The sequence below is a fragment of the Gopherus evgoodei genome, chromosome 7 (assembly GCF_007399415.2).
Source record: "Gopherus evgoodei ecotype Sinaloan lineage chromosome 7, rGopEvg1_v1.p, whole genome shotgun sequence".
In the NCBI taxonomy this organism is placed as follows: Eukaryota; Metazoa; Chordata; order Testudines; family Testudinidae; genus Gopherus; species Gopherus evgoodei.
In genome coordinates this window covers 101,024,409-101,046,390 of record NC_044328.1, presented here as the reverse complement: position 1 = coordinate 101,046,390, position 21,982 = coordinate 101,024,409, and the positions used below count along the sequence as shown (strand labels likewise).

Below are 21,982 nucleotides of genomic sequence, written 5' to 3'. Positions count from 1 at the left end.
AAGTCTGACCCCAGCGCAGCGCCCTGCAGGCGGCGTGGAGATGATTAAACAACATCTCCCGTTATTCAATGGGGTCTACGTTACCCATGATGCACTGCAACTGCAGGACACCCCGCTGTGATTTCTCTCAGATTAGGCGCGCCAGCCTCTCCCTGCCCCCCCCGGCCTACATCTCCCATGACCCTCCGGTCTGCAGCGATCATCCCTCCCTCGCGCTCCCCCCGCCATTTCCCTGCGCTTTGCGGCTCCGGCCCCGGGGCGCGGACTCCATTTCCCTGCGTGCCCCACGGCCCAAGCCGCCCGGAAGTGCCCCTCCCCCAAAAAGCGGAAGCGGGCGGCCGGTTGGTTTGGGGCGGGGCAGTATTTGGTCTCGACAGCGACCGAGCGAGAAGCTGCTGCAGAGCGAGCCCCGCGCAGCCCGGACCGTGATCCCCCCCCGCCCGCAGCACCATGGTGAGACCCCGGCCCGCCGCCGCCATCTTGTGCCCCGCGGCCGCCATCTTGCCTTTGGGGCGCCTATGGGATCCATAGGGGAAGGGGAGTGTGGCGTACCCGCCACCTCTGTAGGGGGCGCCTGTAAGAGCTATCGGGGATCCCGCTGTAGGATCCGATTTCGTCCTCCACACCGCCTGTGGGGGAGGTGGGGCGCTGCTCTGTACAGGATTTCTATGAATGGGAGCTCCAAGGGGAGCCTCGTTTCCCCTATGGGATCTATAGGTGGCTGTTTGTCTGCTCCCTTCTGTGTCGGGAAGCCCGTGTAGGGTCCATGGGACTCTCGCCTTTTCCTAGGGGTTCCCGCCTACCTCCATGGGATCCAGCTGGAGGTGCCTTTGGAAGTCATAGCGGGTGTCTGCTTCCTTTTCCCGCGTGGGATCCCTATGAGGGGCTCTCTTATGCTTTCTACAGGGCCTGTCCTGGCCACTTCTCTTAGGTGCAGGTGTGTGGCAGGATGCAGATTGTGCACCCCTATGGGTGAGCCCTAGATGGGGCTGGCCCCTTCTCCCAGCCTCTGATGGGGTTGGAGCTAGTTCTCCGGGGGAGATTGTTCCAGGGGCTCCTATTGCATCAGAGCATGGGGGTTGCCAAAGGGAGATTCTCCCACCTCCCCCAGAGCATGGGGTTTGAGGCTTGCCAGTCACCCCAGCCCCATTTCTTCTTCCTGATGTCCTAGCTCCACTGTGGTACGTAGGGGCCTATGACCTCAGAGCTCCCCATGTCTGCTGTAGTTACCTTTCCTTGGGGTGGTGGGATGCAGGTGGTGGTTGATGTGTCAAATGGGGCCAAGTCTCTAATGAGTGGGGCCCGAGATGTGGGATGGATACAGGAATGGGTGGTGAGATTCTCTGGCCTGTGTTATACAGGAGGTCTGAAAGGGGGCCATAATGGGCCCTTCTGACATTAAAATCTGAGTCTAAGCTGAGCCCATCTTTGTGCCTACATTGTCCTAGCTCCCTGCAGATCAGTCAATCCAGTGTGCTGCGCTCATCTCCCCCTCCCAATCTCTGCACCCCACTGCTCCCTCTGACGTGCTATGACAGTGGGTGAGCATGTTGCTCTGCAAAATGTCTGACTCCATCTCTGCCTCGTGCTCCCAGCCCCAGCTCGCCCTGGCCAAACCTGCTTCAGTCAGGGCCAGCAGGGAGCCCTCATGGCCCTTGGCAGCTCTGGACTGTCTTGAGGGGTGGGGGTGCTTCCATGCAACCTATAGAGCCCTCCCTGTGCCTGAGGACAAAGATACTGGCGGGGGAGAGAGGTGCTTGGTTGGCCTGGTGCCTGGGCTCCTAAAACTGCCTTGCTGGGGATGAGTGGTGAGCACAGCTTGGAGGGAAGGTGGGGGAACTTGGGGCTGGAGGGTACAGGGAAATCTGGGGAGTGATTAGCAAAGGGTGCTAGCAGTGACCCGTGAACAGTCATTTCTTTGGCAGAACCCGTAGCACTGATTTAGTATTTACAGGGTTAAGGTTTTTTGCCATGGGTTCAGACAGAGCTGCTGGAACTGGGAACAAAAGCCCTTTAGCCTCCTATGGGCCCACTCAATTAGGAGGCTCGGGGGCTGCTCCTGGCTGCAAGGGCCTTGCTGCAGGGGTGGCTGTATTGGCTGAAGTATCTGGACCCAGGCCTGGAGATCCGCTGACTCTCTCCGGTGCTGGTTCCTGACAGGCCCCGTTCATTTCCCCCCTCCCCCAGCACTGGCCGCTGGAGCAGAGGGGCTGATGCTTTCCCTATAACAGCCTCCCTTCGCCATATAAGAGCATATCACTGTGCTGCTTTGCCGGCCAGCTGCTGAAGCCAGACTCTACTGAAGGGCCACCTCAGATGTTGGCTAGACCCTTGGGATCATCCAATGGGGGCCTGGGCTGGGTGGTTAGAATTTGGGGTGCCCCCAGCTGCTCAGATTGGCCCCCCTGCTGCCAGGCAGTGGAGTGTGAAGTGCTATGACAGGGCCCCCAATAATGAGGCTCTTGGTCTGAAGGTGTGTCATGGGGGTGGGGAGAAGGGTGAGTTCAGTACTGTGGGGGGTGCTGTGCTCTGAACCCTGGGCCAGGAAGGAGGCTTTGGTGGAGGCTCAACGATCTGTCTCTTGGTGCAGTAAAGCAGTTGCCTTGCGGGATGGGAGGTAAACAGGGAGGAGAGGGTTCCTGGGGTGAATGGGGAGTGGGAGTTAGGCACAGGGTGAGCAGGGGAAATAGGGGATGGGAGCTGTAGAGGTGGAGCTGGCAGGCAGGCACCGGGGGTAGTGGTCTCCTGGGGTCAGTGGGGGTTGGCAAGGCTTTAGGGGAGCAGGGGATGGGGGGGGAAAGGGTTGTCACCCCATCCCTGCAGGTGGTGGTTTGCAGCAGGTCCCTTGCCCCTGGGACTGCACCATGGGGGAAGGGCCCAGGCTGCTGAGTGGCAATGGGGAAGCAGCGGGCACAACTTCTTTCTGCACAGGTCACGTGCAGCACCGTTTCCTGCGTGGGCTTTCAGGTTCCTGCCGGGGCTGCTTGCGTAAGGCTCTGATGCAGCACTTCCCATTGTGCATGGCTCTGACTGGGGCACCAGCAGCCTTAATGGTTTGCTGCTGGCCCTTGCTGGAGTGTGTCTGTCCGTGTAACCAGCAACATTGTCCGCTGCTTGCCCGATCCATTCCCCCCCCAACCCGAAAGCTGCAAAGCCCATGGCAGCTGCTGGGTTAAATCCTCTAGGCCCATTGGCTTGGGGCCTGGTGGAGTATGTGGGCCCTCAGCACTGACATTACCTAGCCCCCAAGGCTTTTTGGTGGGGGCAAGGGGTGGATCCCCCAACAGTCCCCCTCTGCTTGGCTTCTGTTGTGAAGATTTGCCTATCAGGGCTAGGAAATCCCAGTGTCTATTGCTCATGGCCCTTGGGAGTTGATGTGCTGGGGCCGATACCTCTGTAATGGGCACCTCATTACCTAGCCTTTGGAGGCTGGGGGAGCCCCTAATGCTTCCCCCTCTTCCCCCCCCCCAGGCATCTGGCGTAGCAGTCTCTGATGGAGTGATCAAGGTCTTCAATGACATGAAGGTGCGGAAGGCCTCCACCCCTGAGGAGGTGAAGAAGCGCAAGAAGGCGGTGCTCTTCTGCCTGAGCGAGGACAAAAGGAACATCATCCTGGAGGAGGGCAAGGAGATCCTGGTGGGGGACGTGGGTGAGACAGTCGATGACCCCTATCTGCACTTTGTCAAGATGCTCCCGGAGTCGGACTGCCGCTATGCCCTCTATGATGCCACTTACGAGACCAAGGAGAGCAAGAAGGAGGATCTGGTCTTTGTCTTCTGGTAGGGCCGTGCCCCAGCCTCATTTCCTCCAGGGTGGTACAGCCCTTTTGCCCCTACTGGCTATGCCCACCCTCTCCACCGGCTAGCTACTGGGGGAGTCACACCCCTTGTCTTGGTCACTCCCTGGGGTACCTCATTATCTCTGCTGGCTGGGTCCATCCTTTGAGCACACTCACTGTTGCTCTGCAGAAGGAAGGGGTGGCAACATTGTCCGCTGCTTGCCCGATCCATTCCTTCCCCCCCCCCCCCCCAACTTGAAAGCTGCAAAGCCCATGGCAGCTGCTGGGTTAAATCCTCTAGGCCCATTGGCTTGGGGCCTGGTGGAGTAGGCTACGCCCCACTGCCCTCTTCTGGCCATGCCCGTCTCCAGTATTGTCCCCTTCCCATCCTCCTCCAGTGCCATTCTCCCTGCTGCATCTTCTGGTAGAGCCAAGCCCCTCAGCCTAGAGTGGCCCCCTTGCTCCTCCCCTTTCTGTCCCTGGCCCTGCCCCTGCTCCTCCATTCTCAAATTCCTTTTTATGGTCCTGCTTCCTGGCTCTAGCCAGGCCTGAGAAGCCCCCTGGATCCCCCTCCCTGGCTGGCTGTGCCACCCCTTCCTTCTGCAGAGCCACAGTGAAAGCTGCCTTTGTTCACCCAGTGCCAGCACCCGGCTCGTCTGCTGGGTGGAGCAAGCCCAGCAGGGAGTGCCAGCTGCATGTTTAAAGGGCTGCTGGCTGACCAGCTGGCAGTGGGGCCCACAACACTAGGGCAGGTGGGAGGACTGGGGATCTAGGAGTGACCTGACCCAAGCAGTGCATCCTGTGCTGACTCTGCCAGCCCCCTTAGCCCAGCTGGAGCACTCAGGGGGTTCTGAACACATTAGCTCCTTCCTGCTCTGGGGCCCGCTGGAAGCATGAAGAGGCTACAGGGGTGGGACTTGTGGGAGGCATGAGTGGGTGCAGACAAGGAGGGGTGTTAATGGGGGGACTCTAATGGGTGCCATGGGCAGGAGAGTTAAGACAGGCCTGGATTTGAAACTCTCTGCCCAATGGGGCAGGGGAGATTGTCAGCAGTATCTCTAGGTTTCAGCCAGCACAGCAGCTCCTATTTGGGGTGGCATTTAAAGGCCCTTATTGTGCCAGGCACAGAGCCACCCTGCCCCCTCTGCCAGGCATGGCAGTGAGACCCAGAGCTCCCCTTCTGCCTTGCTGACCTGCCACAATTTCTCTCCTGGGCCTCCCCCAGCTATTCTCTTGCTCCTTGTGCCTCCTGCTGGGAATCTGCCCCTCAGGTGCTGTAGCTAGTGTATGGCCTGGCAGGGAGGGCTCCTCCCCCTGCCCCTTTCAGCCCCTGTCCCGCTGCTCTGTTCTTACACCTTCAGTCTGTGCCCAGGTGGGCACTGTGTCTGAGGCCTCAGCTGCTGAGCTGTGCCTTGCAGGAGCCTCCAGTCCCTAGTGTTGGTATGAGTCCCTCCCATCTCCCTGCAGGGCCCCAGATTGTGCCCCCCTCAAGAGCAAGATGATCTACGCCAGCTCCAAGGATGCCATCAAGAAGAAACTCACAGGTGAGTAGAGTCCTGTACCCCTAGTAGCAGGCCACGTCCTGCCACCTGTGGGGCCCTGGCCCATGGGGGGTGAGCGAGCTAGCAGCTCTGCAGTGGGATGCCAGCCCAGCCTCATGGTTGTGCTGCTAGCCCCTCTAAGTGAGGTGCTGTATGACTTGAGCCTCATGGTCTGCCTGTGCCTGCCAAGGCCAGGTGGAACTGCACTCTTGGGGTGGCCCCCGGGGCCTAGCACCTGCGATACTGGGACTCCTGGGTTCTATCCCAGCTCTGAGAGGGAGCAGGGGCTAGTGGGTTAGAGCCATTTGGCAGCCGCCCACGGGTCTGGATCTGATTCCTTGCTGTGCTCTGAGGCTACCCCCCACCCTTGGAAGGGGGTGTCAATTCCCTGGTGCATGTCACCTGCTGGGAGATGTTAAATAAACAGTCTCTGATCCCATGGCAGAATGGGCCAGTGTGGTGGGGGAGGGACCCTGCCTGGGATGGGGCGGAGCTGGGAGTTCTCAGGCCCCCAGTCAGATGGTGCCTTTGCTAAGGCTACAGCAGGGCTTCTTGGCTGGGGGATCACAATCTCACTGCCCTGCCCATAGGGAGTGATTGGGGGTGGTGGGGGTCGGATCTGGGAGGGAGAGGAGATAGGGGTTGATTTCCAACTTGAGACTTGCCCTAAGCTTCCCTGGTTTTCTTCCCCCACCCAAGGTATCAAGCACGAGTTGCAAGCAACCTGTTACGAGGAGGTGAAGGACCGCTGCACCTTGGCCCAGAAGCTCGGCGGCAACGCCGTCGTCAGCTTGGAAGGGAAGCCCTTGTGAGCCGCTCCCAGTGCCAGTTTATACCGGAGCTTCCATGTTAATCAGTCCTGTGCTACCTTTTTTTGGGGGGTGGGGGTGGGAGGGCCGTGGGGGGTGGGTGGGATAATTCCTTAGATAATGTTCCGATTCTTTGCCTAAGTCTCCTTCTCCAGTTTGCACGATCAGAGTCCCCAAGACACTCCACGGCCCGGCCACGACTGCTGTGCGGGGCACCTGCCAAACCCACTGCCTCCTCGGTTACCTGGAACTTCCGCCTTGGAGACCAAAGGGACTATTTCCCTGGGCACTGTAGCTTCTCCTCAAGGTCCGGGGCTACTCCACCATCAGAAGGGACCATGCGTTGAGCTCTCTAGCTTGATGTCTAGAGACACCAAGAAGGGCCCATTCTTGGAGTGCTGGAGATCAGTGTAGATCTTGGGACTGTTCCACCATTCATGGGGATCATCCGCTGAGCTCTGTCTAGTTCTGGGACCATTCCCCGTTTCCATTCCAATAACGTCTCCTACAAAGGTTGATCAGGGACCAAGTGGCTTCATTGTTACGTTGCCCTCTCCTGACAGCCCATCTCAAATTCTCCATAGGGCTGAGGTCTTGATGGCCAGTCCACTGCTGGCTAGGGTGTTCCCAAAAGGGGCTAGTGAGCGAGGGACCCTCCAACAGCCAACCCCAGGTCTTGAGCAGCTAGCAGTTTCTGGTGGAAGGTGACATCCTAGTAGCTCCTCTTAACTGCATCCCTGTAGCCTTCTCCTGACTGGAATTAGAAATTTCTGGTGTGTGTGTAAATTTTTTTTAAGGGTTTTGTGTTTTGAAACAGTGAAAGATGCCGATTCTCTCTGGCCCCACCGGGAGAGCTGGGGGTGTCCCCGGAAAGCAACCCCCTGCTGCCAACGCATCCATGACTTAGTGGCTTTGTGCTTGTCTGTAGTACTGTGTATAAATGGAATATTGTGGAGAAACTTGCAAAATTTGAGTAACTGGGGGCTGGGACACATCCTTCCAGTGGAACTTACTAATATGGAAGCAGCACCTGTAATGACCTTCAATAAAAAAGATGAATGCTAACAAGCTACTGCCCTGCCTGGTTTTATCTGGAAGGTTTGAGGCCACTAGGGAAACAAGGCAGAAGGACATTAGGGCTGGGACTAGTACCCAGGAGTCCTGGCTCCTGGGAGCCTGCAATCAGTGCTGAGCCTTGGGTGTGGGTGGCCATGGGAGCTGGGTGTGGCTGCTGCTTATGAGTAACAGCATCTGCCTTTTCTTGTAAAACACCCAGGAGTGCAGGGAACCTGGGCAGGTCTGTGCCCATGGCCACCTCCCTCCTACTCTAGGCAGCTAGACTGCTCCCCACCCCCTTCTGGAGGCTGGCTCCATACCTGTCACTGGTCAGTCAGGCCTGGCCTAGTGCCCCAGCCCTCCTGCAGCAGTTCAAAGTCCCATGCTGGCTGTGAAGGAGCAGTGGTGCTGGCTCTCCCTCTGTGTATGTCTCCTATGGACGTCCTGCATTAGTCTGGCCTGGGGGGTGGATAAGGGCTGGGTGAGGGAGTATAAATCCCAACTAGGATCAGCCCTTTGCTCCTTGGACCTGCTAAGAGAGCTGCTTGGGGTTGGGACAATAGGGCTGCCCACTCCCTGCTCTCACCATCTCTTGCTGCCCCCAGAAGCCACCCCCAGCTTCATCCTGTGTGTTTAGGGGGAAGGAGGCTAGCTTTATCCCCAGGGGTGTAATGGGGTAAAGCTGACCTCTAATCCACCAGCCCCTGAGGTAGAGCTAGAACCCAGGAGTCCTAGCTAACAGCCACCTTATGGTCTAACTGGACCATAGGTGAGTGATGCTTGGAAGCCAAGGGAGAAGGCAGGAGAGTTTGGGGTGGGGCAGGAGCCAGGATCCCTGGGTGTGTTTGAAGGTCTCCTTTCCTAGTGCTAGTCCCTGTCATACCATGTACAGCCTTAGCAGGGGATGGGGCCTGAACAGGTTCCCTGCCTTCTGGGGTGTATTCCCTCATGTGGGAGGGGAGAGCTCTTAGGGCAGCTGTTGGCCCTGCTGGGGGAAGCCAAGCCTCCCCCCACCCCACAGCAGGGCCCTATGTGGGAGTTCACACCAGCTGGGGATGCTAGGACAGCTTCTCTGCTAGGAGTGATCAGCTCAGGGTGCTGTGATCAAGCAATGCAGGAGCTGGGGCTGGTGGGGGTCAGGGTGAGCAACGGGAAGTCGCAGCAGCAGCAGGTGAGGAAGCTGGGCTGGAGTGAGAGCCTTGATGCTGTGGGGGGCTGGGCCCTGGCTGAGGGGGTTGACAATGAGGCTGCATGGATACAAAATGGGCCTTTATTGGGGGAGTTTGGGGCTGGGGGGTACAGAGCTGTGGATGGACAGAACTGAATGATAGCTGCCAGGCTGCAATTGCTTGTCTTTCTACTGCAGTTTCACACTTTCCCCCCATCTCACACCCCTTCCTCCCCTCATTCTGCCCCTCCCCCCTGCATCTGGTTGCTGGGAGATGGTATCTAGCCTGGATTCTTGTGCAGGGCTAGAACAGCTCCAAGTCAAAGGACTGGAAGGGACCATGAGAGGTCATCTAATCCAGTCCCCTGCACTCAAGGCAGGACTAAGTATTATCTAGGAAAATCCCTGACAGGTCTTTGTCTAACATGCTCTTAAAAATCCCCCATGATGGAGCTTCCACAATCCTCCCTAGGTAATTTATTGTAGTGCTTAACCACCCTGACAGGAAGGTTTTTCCTAATGTCCAACCTACACCACTTTTGCTGCAATTTGAGCCCATTGCTACTTGTCCTATCGCAGAGGTTAAGATGACATTTTTTCTCCTTCCTCCTTTAAACAATCTTTTATGCACTTGAATGCACCTTAACATCCCCCATGCCCTCTGCCACATGTGGTGTTCTGCAGTGGAGGGTGGGGGACAGAGGGGAAGGGGTTCACTGTCTCCAAGCCCTCCTGCTCTAACCCACTATACCTCACTGTCCTTCCAGAGCTGAGGATAGACCCTAGGAGTCCTGGCTCCCCTCCTAAAGGAACTCTGGCTTGCAGCCATCTCTGGGAAGCCAGGGGGAGGGAATTAATGGGTGTGGGGGGGGGTTGCCCCCACAGTCAGATGGGCCCGCAGAGCTGGTATGGAAGGGGCTGGAATGCCAGCAAGGTTGGGGCAGGGATATATGGGGCTGGGTTATGAGGGAGCAGCAGTAGTGCTGGGGGGGGCCCCAGGGCAAGGTACTGAGAGGCCCCTCCCCAGGTGCAGGGCTGGGTGGCAGTGTCAGGCGTCGCCCTTCAGCACAATCAGGGTGTTCCGCAGCAGCAGGCTACTGGCCTGGAAGAGAGGGGAGAGGGTTAGAAAGGGGGACACCCCCCCAGTGCAATGCTCCAGGGGAAACTGGACCCCAAGAAAACCTACAGTGATCCACCCCACACCTCTCTCACAGCTGGGGACAGAACCCAGGAGTCCTGGCTCTCAGCCTAACGGAGTGGCATTGCAGAGCCTCAACCTGTATGAGGACCCAAGTGTGTCACACTGCTACCCCCTGCAGGCAACACCTGGGTATTGCAATTGAGGACAGGGTCTGTGCTGATGGGGGGGCTTGCAGGTGATTGGGGGGAGCTCAGACAACTCTCCAATCCCGTCCCCCCGGGTGCAGAGAGCATGTGGGGGGGGGGACACAGGGCTCCTCAGAGGCTTGGGGGATGGGGAAACAGACCATGCACTGGGTGAGGAGGGTAAGAAAGAGATGGGAGCTTCTGAGGGGTCCCAGTTCAGGTTTGGTGAGGGAGGCAGGTAGTTGTGGGGGAGGGATCCCCAGGGATTCTCAGTCAGGGTTGGAGGAGCTTCTGGAGGGTGGGGCGGCAGTGGTAGTTCCTGCAGCTCCACACTCAGGCTGGGGTAGGGAGATTCCCAAGGGCTAGCAGGGAGGTAGGTGGACCTCAGGCAGGGTTATAAGATTTCTGAGGGTCCCTGATACCTTGGCATGTTTCAGCTCCAGCTCCGCCAGCTCGATCAGGTTCTTGCGAAATGCGGAGATTCGACGTGACTTGAAATCAGTCAGTTCTGCCCAGGGAGAGAGAGAAATTGGAAGAGAGAGAGAACCTAAGAGATCTGTATCCTAGCCCCGTGCTCTAACCCATTAGACATCCTTCCCGCTCCCCTCCCAGAGACAGGGACAGAATCCAGGAGTCCTGGCTCCTAGTCCTTCTGTATTCACCTTGCTTGGCAGAGGCTGATAGCTGTTCAAAGCGCTGACAGCACAGCTGCTGATGGGCCTCAGCGGGCTTCACCTCCTTGTTCCTCATGCGGGCTCTGTCCAGTGCCTTGTTGGCATTCTCATAATCAGCCAGGGCCCGCAGGCGCCGGTACAGCAGATCCTGGGGACACAGCCAGTTATACATCTCGATGCCCCACCCCAGAGGCGGCTGCATCTCAGTGCTGGGTGAGGGAGCCCTATATTAACAGCCCCAGGCCCCACCCCAGAGGTGGTCGCATCTCTGCACCGTGCTGCCTGTACCTTGGCTGCCTGTGAGTCTCTCATGTAGTACTTGAACAGGTCAGACAGTTTCAGATCCTCATCCGATGCCACCCGGTCCTCCAACTTCTGGGGAGGAGAGGACAGAAGGGAGGGTGATGAGCAAAGGGGTGTATGTGTTAATCCCACAGTTAATCCTGAGCCTCTACAGCCCATCCTTCTGAGCTAATATCACCCCCTCAGAGGTCCCCAACATCCAGCCATAGGGGGTGCTAGTAAGTGAGGGTGGAGACCCCCTGAGAAGGGGGCTGGAGGTCCAGCATGGGGGCCCTGAAGGCCCTTCCTCCCCACTGCAGAGTCTGTGGGGTGCGGCTGATCCTGGTTGTGGGGTTCAGGGGAAGGTGGGGGACACCAGGAGATTGGGGGGGTCTGGAGCATGAGGAATTGTGGCACAGTGTGTGGGGGGGGGGAGGTAGAAGCCCCAGAGCAGAGGGGGCCCATGGTAGGGGATGGGGAGAGGCCCCTCGAGGTGCGGGGGAGGGAGCCCTCACTCACCCGCAGCCGTTCAAAGAGTTCAGCCAATTTCAGGAAGCTCCTGGGGAGCGAAGGGGAGACTCATCAGTGACTCTCCTGGTACTTTCCCCCAGTAACCCACCCATTGCACCCCCTCCCCCACACCACCAGCCCCCTAGTGACCCCACACCCTTCCCCGACATTAGGCCCCCCCAATATTGCAGCTCCCCCACCAGACAGCACCCATCCCCCAGCTCTGTCTGAGGTCCCTCCTTCCCCCCAGAACTCTTCCGCCACACCAGGAAGTGCCCCCCCATCCCCTGTCCATCACCGCCCAACTATCCACAGGGCCCTGTCACCACCATACTGGGCTGCCTTCCCCACCCCCAAAATGCCTCCCGCCTCACCACTCTCCCCCCAGCCTCTAATCTCCATTTGGCAGCCTAGGATGGGAGTGGAAGTACCCCTGATGCCTAACTGGGGTCATTGCAGGGGGGAGCAGAGTGCATTCTGGGGGAGGGCACACCTTATAGCAGCCCCGCCCCAGCTTGGTGGGGGTTATTCAAGCCCCAGTCCCAGCGCCTCTTTCCCCAACACAGCTCCCCCAGCAAGCAGTTCTGGGGGCCTGTAGAGAGCCCCTTCCCTGCACCTCAATACTCACATCTGGAGCCGGCAGACTTCCTGTGTGCCCAGGCTGCTCAGTGCCACTGAGATGGGGATATAGTCCTCTGCCAGGCCTGTATTGGGGGGCATCCATCAGGGCAGGGGATGTACCCCATTAGCCTGCAGACTCCCCCCCACCAAATCAGAAGTCCCTGCCTCACATCCACCTCCAGGAGCCCAATGGGGTTCCCCTCCTCAGAGTCTCCACCACCCTGCTCCTCTGACCCCCGAAGGGCTCCCCCACTGCCTCCAAATAGGGGACAGCTCCTAGGCAGCTGCCACTCGCAAGGGGAATCCCTGGTGCTAAGCACCCCAGGGAGTCCCCACCCACAAGTGCCCCGATCACCAGGAAGCTCCCCTCCCCAGGTGAGATGCTTCTGAAAGGGGCAGTGCCAGGGCCAGGGTGGGGCAGAAGGGTGATCCTGGTACCAGAGGGGGCTGTAGAGAAGGGACCGGAGAGGGAGAATCCCATCCCTCACGTACTCTTGTGGGCGCGCATGACGCGGTCGGCCTTGAGGCAGGTGTCGCGCACCCGGGTGTTGTACTCCAGCAGGAACGTCCGCTCGTGCTCAAAGAACTCGTCCACCTCCTGCAGGGGGTGACAGGGAGCCAGAGAGCCGAGGGATGCCCCACACCTCACCCCACCCATAACAGGGGAGGGGGATCGGCACACACCATGCAGCCCCTCAAGGCCGGTGTGTGTGTGTGTGTGCCATGTGGTCCTTGCACGGGGCAGGGGTGGGAGGCATCTACGTGGGCTAGGCTAAGCGCTAACATGGTCACTGCTGCAAGGGAAGGAATCTGTGCAGGGTGCCACTCTCCACTGAGTGTGGGTGGGGGGGAGAGGAACAGATAGGTGCATGCCGTGCCACTCTCTGTGGTACCATGGTGGGGGGAGGGTTGCACCAGCTATGCCACTTGCTGCAGTCAGGGTCGGGGGTGAGCTGTGCAGGCCAGGTTACTCTCTGCACTGGGGCTCGGGAGGGCAGGGGTGCTGTGTGACAGAGCCCCGTTGGTGATTTGCTACTCCGTCAGCCACTCCTATCAGGCCCGACACACTCACTACACCTAACACGCTGGTATCATGAGATATCACTGGAAAACTAACTCCCCGCTCATTAATATTCCAGTGCGATGTAGGGCCCGGGTGTGTACAAAGAGTTGGAAGTAGGCAGTAGAATGATGTTCTTCAGATGGGTTTGGCAAGCAGGGCATAAGCTCAATCTGCCCTAGGCAAAGGAACGTGTATTTGCTCGGCTGACCGGTCATCAGGCAGAGACAACGAAGGAACCTCTGTGTACAAAGGTGAACAAAACCAGCAGCCCAGCGGGCCGGGGAGAGGCCTCTTAGCTATAGAAGACGGGATCTGAACCGCAAATGCTAAGCAACAAGCAACTGCTTGTAGCTAGTATTCCTGTACTATAAAAGTGTAATGAGGAAGGATTCAAGGGGCCAGAGCACTTGGAATCACAGGCCGCTGGGTCCTCCAGTCCCTGGGAACTGAGTTTAGGTGAGGACCCTGCTCAGGCAAAGGTTGTAACTGGCTGAAGTGAAGTGTCAGTCTTAGAAGCACAAGAGGAATCATTTCTCTTTACTCCTCCTACAGGTACCATTTAAACCTCTGCCTTTGCCTTCCCTAAACGTGTTTTACTATACACCAGTTCGGTGCTGGGACTGCCGTAAGAGCATTTGTCAAACCCCAGTGAAGTCAGTGGGCGGCCCTGGATTGCTCCTCTGAAGGAACAACCAACTTCCTTACTTCTGTGAGTGTTGCAGGAGAGGGCTGGCCAGTGCAGGACTGTTTGGGGGAAAGTCAGGATGGGGGGAGAGGGTGCTGGGGTCACTGGGGGTGGAAGCCAGGGTGTGACCTGCATGGTGGTAGCCGGACTGTGAGCCACCGCAGCAGAGCACTGAAGGCACCCAGAGCTGCAGGACAGGCATTGGTCCTGATTGTCACTAGAGGATCTGTGCAGGGCCCATGGATTTCTGGGGAGATGGGATCTGATGGAGGCACACACGCTCTCCCTGCTCCCCACAGGGGTTCACACACCCCCCCACATGCAGTGGGTCCTGGCTCACCTTCAGCCCCGACACCCCAGTGATGAGCGCCTCATCAGCTGACTTGACGATGTTCCGGAAGAAGCCACCCAGCAGCTCCTTGCGGTTCTTGCCACGCACACTAAGCTGCAAGGAGAGGGAGTGCCAGGTGGGGGGGAGGAGCGGGAGAGGGCCCCCCCCCGAACCCTCTGCACCTCACATCCCTCCCAGTCCAGCACAGAGGCTGCCCACAGCCAGAGATAATATGAGCATTAGGGGAGGGATCTGTGCAGGACAGGGTTGGAAGGGAGAGGGGGGCAAGGCAGTGGGGGGAGGAGATGCTCCCCTCACCTCCCTGGCTCCTTCCAGGCCCTGTGCTCCTCATCTTGTGGGGGGCAATCGCTCACATGCCCCCCGCCTTGTTGGTGGGAGCCGGCAGAGATGGGTATGGCCTCAAATTGGGTACCAGGGGCTTGTGCCAGGGAGACAAGCAGCTCAGCGGGGTGGGGGTGGGGGGTTGAAGCTCAGCAGTGGAGAAGGCTGGTAGTGGGAGGAAGTGGGGGGTTCAGCAGGGGAGAGGAGAGCTGGGGGGCCGGGGCAGGCATTTCAGGAGGCCAGGAGGGAGCCTCAGGTGGGTGGGTGGGGAGTCAGGGGGCTCAGTCAGGGGTGGGAGGCTCAGGAGAGGGGTGCTGGGGGGCTCACATCTTGGTCGTATTCCAGGAAGACATAGAAGTTGTGGTCCCGGCGTAGGACAGGATGGGCTGCCAGGCGCTGCAGGAACACCTCGTGCATTGCTACCGTCTTTTTGAAGATGGCCAGGTACTCGCTGCAGGAGACAGGCGAGTGAGCATCTGCGGGGCAGTGGAACTAACCCCTCTGTATCAGCTCTCGCTGATTGCCTGTACTGCCCCCATGGCACAGCGCCTCCCAGTGCCACACTGGGGCATTGAGGTCGACCTCCGCCCTCCCCTGGTGTCACTCACCCCTCCAGCTCCTGCTTCATCTTGGCGAACTCCTCCCGCGTCAGGGTGCTGTTCCCCTCCCCAAGACGCTGCAGCTTCTCCCGCGATGCCTCGAAGTCAGGCCTGGAGGGTGCAGGGGGGATCTGGGCCAAAGGTGGTGGGGGAAGAACCAGGGGAAATATTAGCTCTGAACCCCTTCTTCAGCCTCCCAAACCTCTGTGACCTCAGGTCCCCATGGCCCCTTGATTCTAGCTGTGGGGTAGGCTGGAGGGAAAGGGAGGAGCAGGGCTGGCCAGGGGTGAGGGTAGAGCTGATGGGGGCTAATGGTTGAGACATGGGGGTGAAAGGGCAGAGCTGAGAGGGCCTCATAGTTGGAGGAGGGGAGTGAAGCTGGTGGGGGGCTAATGGTTGGGACAAGGGAGGCTGGGAGGTGGAGCTGGAGGGGCTGAGGACGGATTCACGGCCAGTAGCTCTGGGATGGGGGGGAAGTCTCAGAGCAGGAAGGCAAAGGGCTCGGGCTAGGGCAGGGCCATTGGGGGGGTCCATTGGGGCAGGATGTCAACAGCTAAAGGATCCCCCTCCTCTAGAAACACTCTTCCCTCTTTGCACACCCCTGCCCCCCTTACAGCGAGCCTGTGTCTCCCCCTGCACCCCAAGCTCCATGCCCTTACAATTCACAGATTCACTGATTGGGGGCCCACTGTGATCATCTAATCTGCCTGGATAACACAGGCCATAGGGCTGCCTGGAATTAACTCCTGATTGCGTATGAGCATGGACACCTAATAGCAACAATGATGTTCCGCTTCGTACAGTTCCACGGAGGGGCAACCACTGCATTGAAATGCTTCAGGGTTGATAAGCTTCATGATGAAGCGACCTCTGATACGTAAGTGGTGGTGATTTCCAAGGAGTACTTGACATTGGATGACCAGCTGTCTAGTGCAAGGGAAGAGTGGACTTTATTTTAAGATGCTATTGTAACCAATACACCTCCTGGGTGTAGTGCTCTGTCCCATGTAGTGGCACCAAGACCACTTAGAGCAGTGATTCCCAAATGTGTGTCCTGGTGACCCCTTTCACACAGCAAGCCTCCGAGTGCAACCCCCCTTAGAGATTAAAAACACTTTTTAATATATTTAACACCATTATAAATGGTGGAGTCAAAGTGGGATCTGATAGCTTGTGACCCCCATGTAATAACCTCACGACCCCCTGAGGGGTCCTGATCCCCTGTTTGAGAATCCCTGACTTAGAGAGAGAGAGAGAGAGAGAGAGAGAGAGAGAGAGAGAGAGAGAGAGAGAGAGAGAGATTAATGAGTTTGCTCCACAGCCTCAGCTAAGAGTCAGGTGGCTTTTAGCTCCTGCAGTAGAGACTCAGGCACTAAGCTTCAGAGGTCCCAGGTTGGATGACGACCAGGGTCTGTTGGTGTTACACTATCCCCGAGATTGCTGGAGAACCACTTGGACGAAGGAGAATGAAAAAGCAACACTGGATTACAGATGATACCATCAAATTTTGGGACAGAAAAAAAGAGATGCTGTGCCGAATGGATACACTGGAAGGTTAGAGTCAAGTCAGTGAAGGGAGGAAGAAATAGGCAATAGAGGGAAAGAAATGTCTTGACTGAGAAGTCAAGAGGACCTGTTGGAATGATCTTAATCAATGGTGGAAGGGTTTGGCACAGCACATTGAGGAAGCCTCTGTAAGACGTGACCAGAAAGGTGTATTTGAGATTTTGAAGGTCCTCACTGGATGTCCATTCTCTCAGCTTCTGCCAGTTAAGGACAAAAATGGAGAATACTGCCAGGATATCAGTGCACCATTTAAAAGTTGGTGGGAGCATTTCTGTGAATTGATTCACCACCAAGATGTAAACCAAAAATGAACCCAGGAGAAAATGGGCTGGTGACCTTGGAGGAAATGATGCTTGTGGTCAAACAGTTATGACATGATAAAGCACCTGGTTTTGACCATTTAATTAGAACTGCTAAAGAGTGGAGGCCCAGATTGAATTCAGTTGTCTGAATAGCTTGGGAACCCAGTCACATTCCAGAAGACTGGAAAGGAGGCTGAATCCTCCCTTTTTTCCAAAAAGAGTGATCATCTTGCTCAGATTAGCAGGAAATAACGCTGCTGTCAGTCCCAGGGAAGGTGTTTACCATCATGTTACTGAGCCAGCTGAAATACTGTCTCACCCCAAACATGAGAGACAACCCGTGTGGTTTCTGCCCAGGTTGAACTACAATCCAGCTATCTGTGCTCTGTGAGATGTTACTGAAAAACAACAAAAGGACATTAACACTGTACGTAAAGACTCGTCAGCTGCTTTTGACTCCACTGTGAACACTTCTGTGCCAGGATGGGGTGCCTGAAGACTTGGGGGTGAAAGATCCACACCCCTGAGAGAAGTAGCTCTGGCGACCTGCCCCACAGTGTAGCCAGCACTAGGTCATTGAATCATAGGGTTAGAAAGAACCACAAGGGCCACCTAGATTAACTTCCTGCCTAGCTGCAGGGTTTGAATTCTTCTTCAAACTAGCTACTGCATCTCAGGGAGGTGGATTACCTATGCCAATAGGAGAAGTCCTCTCATCAGTATAGGACGTGATGCCACTGTAGCAATTTAAGCGTAGACATACCCTTAGTGTGCCTGGTGGAGGAACTGTACCATGGTACATTTAGCTGTGTGAAGGTCAGTGGTTGTATTACAGACTGGTTTTCAGTAGAAGCAGGGGTACACTAGTGATATGTTCTCTCACCTACATAATCTAATGTTCTAAAAGACTATCTGACGATAAAACTGACTGTGGCCAAAGTGGGAGACGTGAAATGGAGACATTCATCTTTACGTGATCTTTAGCATGCTGATATTACTGCCTTACTTGGAGAGATTACTGGCCAACTACAGCTAATGCTGGGAGAGCTGAGAAAAACAGCAGAATCTCTGGGATTGAGGGTCAGTGGTGATCAAACCAAAGCTATGGAGGCCGCCTATAAAACAGAAACGAATGACCAGCAAATGATGCATGTAGATAGCAATGACACTGAAAGGGTGAATAGGTTTATCTATCTGGGTAATCACTTGACAGTACGAGGCTCTATATCCAAAGAAGTCACGTTGGATTGGTCTTGCATACATGGCATTTCGGTGTCTTCAAAGGCCTCTGGCAGGGGTGCTGGAACAATTTGTAGAGTGCGGGTGCTGAGAGCCATTGAACCAAACTGTAAACCTTGTACAGAATGAAACCACTTCCAGCCAACGGGTGCGGCAGCACCCCTGGCACTCCTAGTTCCAGCACTTGTGACTCTGGGTGGTAGGGTGTCCATGTGACAACTAAGATACAAGTGTTCAGTGTGGTACTGATGAGAACTCTGTTGTATGGAGCAGAAACATGGCCATGAAAAACACGTGAGGAGAGGAAACTAAGCAGTTGTCAGTGTCAAAACACCCACTGATTTGATTTTGTTACAAACAAAGAGATACTTAGATGACCCTGGCAAGTTGCAGTCTTGCATCCTCTGAGAAGAAGACTGCAATGGTGTGGTCATCATATGGAGAAGGTGTTTTTATAGAAGCTTAATAGACCTGAGATCAAAGAAAGTAGAGCATGAGACCAACCACAGATGAGGTTGGAAGATGCAATTTTGAAGGATTTAAGAAGCCTAAATCCTCCAGTGCTGACTCCTGCTGAAGGCAGAAGACTTGCAAGAGACTATTCAGGATGGAAGTTAATTTTATGTGCACCACAGCTACATCACAGCCATGTGAATCTTCTGCTGCTGTGAATTAGAGCAGACTAGAAAAACATCCAGTCTTGACTGAAAAATGTCCAGTGATGGAGAATCCACCACAGCTCTTGGTAAATTGCTCCATTGGTTCATTCCCCCCACTGATACAAATTTGCACCTTATTTCCAGTCTGAAGTTGTCTGGTTTGAACTTCCAGCCCATGGATCTTGTTAGACCTTTATTTGCAGACTGAGAGCAAGACACCAATTAAACATCCCTTGGTTAAACTGAGCAGATTGAGCTCTTGGAGTCCCCCACTATCACAGCATGTTTTCCAGTCCTTTAACTGTTCTCGTGACTCTTCTCTGAACCCAATTTAGCAATGGCCTTCTTGAGTTGTGGACACCAGAACCTGACATGATGCCCCCCCAGATGCCCTCCTTATCATGATCCCTATATCTCCTCTCACCCTTTACAATGTCCCCCTGATCCCCTCCACTCCCACTTACAATTATGCCAGCGTATTCATCATTTTCAGAGAAGGTGTCGTGCAGCCAAACAAAGTCCTCATGCTGCCGGACCACAGAGAGCGCTGGGCGGGTGAAGTGGGGCAGAGAGCTCTGCAACAGGGGGGCAGGGGATGAGACACTCCAAACCTGGGACCCCCAGAATCCCCTTCGATATGTGGACCTGTCAGAGACCACCCCAAATGGGGACACCCAAGCCAAGGACCCCCAAACCTCCGGGGTCAGACATTCCCCAGAGACCCCCCCAAACCTCAGAGAGTTGTGGTGCGAGACCCCCCATAAGGGACCCCTTCCACCCCGTCTTTCCAATCCCCTCACCCTATACTCCCCCTCACCTTGGTCTGGACAGTGAATTTCACCTTGTCCCGTTCGCTGACTGCGTCTGAGATCTCAACCTGCAAGGAGGGGTCAGTGACGAGCTCCTCCGAAACTGAGCAAGGCTGGGGAAGAGAAGAGGGTGGGGTGCAGGGCGATGCCCGACCCAGGGCACCATGGGGGACAGCGGGGTACTGCCCCTCCTGGGTGGGGAATGCAGGACCCCGACCCCGCCGTGGGGACGGGGGTCCCAGGCTCACCTTGCTCTCCTCCCCAGGCGGCATCTCCATCGGCTCCTCCATGCGCCCCCAGCAAGAGAGCAGCTCAGGATGCCCTGCAGATGAACCTAGGCTCAGGCCTCAACAGCTGACTAGGAATGGGGGGGGGGGGCGGAGCGGGCGGAGGGTGTTGACTCTTTAAATCGGTTGTGACAGCTATTCCACGCCCCTCCTCCCCATTGGGCCCGGGCACAGAGTCCTCGCTCCCATTCGCCAGCATTCCCATCCGTCACCCACCAGAAGGGGGAGGGGGGCGGTCATACCTTCTTAAGGTGGCGTAGGGAAGATAAGAGTGCGTGTGCTCCCTCTCCCTTGGTGGCTGGTCCCGGCTGGGTAGGGGCCTCGGGGGTGACCCCTGGCAGCTGAGGAGATGGGGAAGCAGGGCATCCTGGGACGCTGCAGGGGAGAATGGGGGGTATCAGCTGGGTATGGTACCCCTTGGTATCTTGGGGGCCCTCTGAGGCTGCTGGGGGATGGGCTCAAGCATCCACCCCTTGCTCTGGCTGAAGCAACAGATGGAGAAATGACAGCATTGCTTGCCCCATTGCTCTAGACCTACATCAGCAATGAGTCCTGTTGGGTCTCAGCCTCTCAGCATATGGATACCACCCAAGATCCTACAGCTCTGATTAGTTTACCTTCACAGTCCAAAGAACAAAGCCTCACACCCCAGCCTGAGTAGGCAACAACTGTTTCACAAGTAAGGACACCCCAGGCATAGCTTGGCATAGACCCACCCATAGGCCCAAGTTTCAGTCACTTTGCCTTTCAGAGGGAATGGCCCAAACTACCTGCTTGTGTACTCCCTGCTAACACTGCATTGAGTGTTCTCTGGTGGCAAGAGCTCATACCTGCTGCTGCCTCTGCACTCCCATTCATTGTCCTGTAGCTTGATGGGCAGAATGTCATCCTTTTAAATCAGGAAATTCCCAGGTTTGCTCCATGCCTGAGACCTAACACAAGGGCACACCCTAAGGCCATATCTTCATGGGGATATTACAGCAGTGTAGTTTGCTCACTTGAAATGCAGCAATGTAATCATAGTGAATTGAAGTGCATCTGCACCCCTTTGCTACAGTCCTTTTCCTTGCAGCCATACAGCTTTGCATCAGCTCAAATTCACAGCATGGCATTCTAGGCACGGATCCCATGGTGTAACATTCCACCACTTTGCCGTTCGCCCCCTCTCCAATTTAGCAACATCCTTCTGCAACTGTGGGCACCACAACTGGACACAGGATTCGAGCAGCGGCTGCACCAGTGCCAAATAGAGAGGTAATAGAACCTCCCTTCTCCTACCTGCGATTCCCATTTATGCATCCATGCATTATGAGATGCCTACCAGAAACTCCAGGAATTTTGGGAGTGGGAGGGGTCAAATGAAAACACCCATGGTTCCTCTCCTGACATCTGTTCATTTTGCCAGTGCTTTTTCTGATCTGGTGACGGCCAGCACAGACGTCCTATTGTTGAGCGCCAGGATCAGGACAGTAGCGCAAAGAAACACAAGGGAGTAAGGTAATATCTGCTATGGGACCATCCCCATGTCTCTCTAATATACTGGGACCAGGAGGGCTACAGCCCTGCAGACGACTACGATAAAGGGAACATTAGCCTATTCAGTCTGAGCTCCTGTCTCTCAGCCCAGGGTCACCCTCTACTGGGCCCAGCAACCTGTGGTTGGCTCTTCCGGAAAGGTCTCCAGCCTTGATTTGAAGACTACACTTGGCTGGGCTCTCTCTAGCCTGTCCTCTCACTCCCCAGAGCCAGGGGGAGGAGCCAGGGAGAGAACCCAGGACACACCTGATTCTAGCACCAGTTCCTACATAGTTGTGGGCACAGTAATAAGGTGAACGGTCTCCCCCTCTAGGGGCTGATCCTCCCAGAGGAGAACAGGAATTTGCTTGGCACTTAGAACAGGGAGCAGGACCTCCCCAGGAATGCAGCCACCTCTCTGCTCCCCCTTGGAGAGAGAGGAGGGGCACCAGCCCAGCTGGGGGACAGGGAGGCAGGTGCTGCGGAGGAGAATGCACTTGCACCAGGGGATTGGGAAGAGACTGAAGCTGCAGTAAAGTGTGGGGACTATTAGATGGAAGGGAGTTTGAAGCTAGTCCCTTGATGACTTCTCTGCAGGGGGAGGCACCCAAGATTAAGGTGGGGTTGCAGGCATGGGCACTGGGTATTGATAAGCCTCCACATCTGGGGAGGTACAAAGGGGACTCAGCCCAGGGTGCAGGGGATGGGGGTAATCTCAGTGGGGGACAGTCTGCAGGGGTAGGGGGACAAACTACCAGCCTACGTCAATGTGTGAAGGGGTGGGATTTCACCTGGCGGGGAGGGGACTGCAATAACCCAG

General features: G+C 56.3%; 2 protein-coding genes across 4 annotated transcripts; one reads left to right on the top strand and one right to left on the bottom strand.

Moving 5' to 3' along the window:
- Window positions 1-343: 343 nt before the first annotated feature.
- CFL1 (cofilin 1) lies at window positions 344-7,196 on the top strand. The gene is made up of 4 exons (XM_030568672.1): window positions 344-453; window positions 3,472-3,779; window positions 5,246-5,322; window positions 6,019-7,196. Exons 1-4 carry the CDS (start codon window positions 451-453, stop codon window positions 6,129-6,131), a joined length of 501 nt encoding a protein of 166 aa, XP_030424532.1. The 5' UTR covers window positions 344-450; the 3' UTR covers window positions 6,132-7,196.
- SNX32 (sorting nexin 32) lies at window positions 6,923-19,748 on the bottom strand. Of its 3 annotated transcripts, none has more exons than XM_030568651.1 (13): window positions 19,609-19,747; window positions 19,369-19,473; window positions 19,016-19,126; window positions 14,795-14,916; window positions 14,514-14,637; window positions 13,854-13,958; window positions 12,258-12,363; window positions 11,773-11,848; window positions 11,154-11,193; window positions 10,641-10,727; window positions 10,341-10,500; window positions 10,101-10,186; window positions 6,923-9,454 (listed from the first exon to the last, which is right to left on the bottom strand). In XM_030568651.1, exons 1-13 carry the CDS (start codon window positions 19,648-19,650, stop codon window positions 9,401-9,403), a joined length of 1,218 nt encoding a protein of 405 aa, XP_030424511.1. In that variant the 5' UTR covers window positions 19,651-19,747; the 3' UTR covers window positions 6,923-9,400. The 3 variants fall into 3 exon arrangements, with proteins under 3 accessions (XP_030424511.1, XP_030424512.1, XP_030424510.1); XM_030568652.1 differs by having other exon boundaries at window positions 19,369-19,428; XM_030568650.1 differs by having other exon boundaries at window positions 19,369-19,748.
- Window positions 19,749-21,982: the final 2,234 nt, after the last annotated feature.

Excerpts from the sequence above, each read along its gene's own strand:
- CFL1 (XM_030568672.1), top strand. Across the intron at positions 3,780-5,245 it reads GATCTGGTCTTTGTCTTCTG|GGCCCCAGATTGTGCCCCCC; the intron begins GTAGGGCCGTGC and ends ATCTCCCTGCAG. Across the intron at positions 5,323-6,018 it reads CATCAAGAAGAAACTCACAG|GTATCAAGCACGAGTTGCAA; the intron begins GTGAGTAGAGTC and ends CCCCCACCCAAG.
- SNX32 (XM_030568650.1), bottom strand. The coding sequence starts at position 19,650 with ATGGAGGAGCCGATGGAGATGCCGCCTGGGGAGGAGAGCAAGGTGAGC. Across the intron at positions 13,959-14,513 it reads TCCTGGAATACGACCAAGAT|CTTAGTGTGCGTGGCAAGAA; the intron begins GTGAGCCCCCCA and ends CTCTCCTTGCAG. Across the intron at positions 9,455-10,100 it reads TGGAGCTGAAACATGCCAAG|GCCAGTAGCCTGCTGCTGCG; the intron begins GTATCAGGGACC and ends CCTCTCTTCCAG.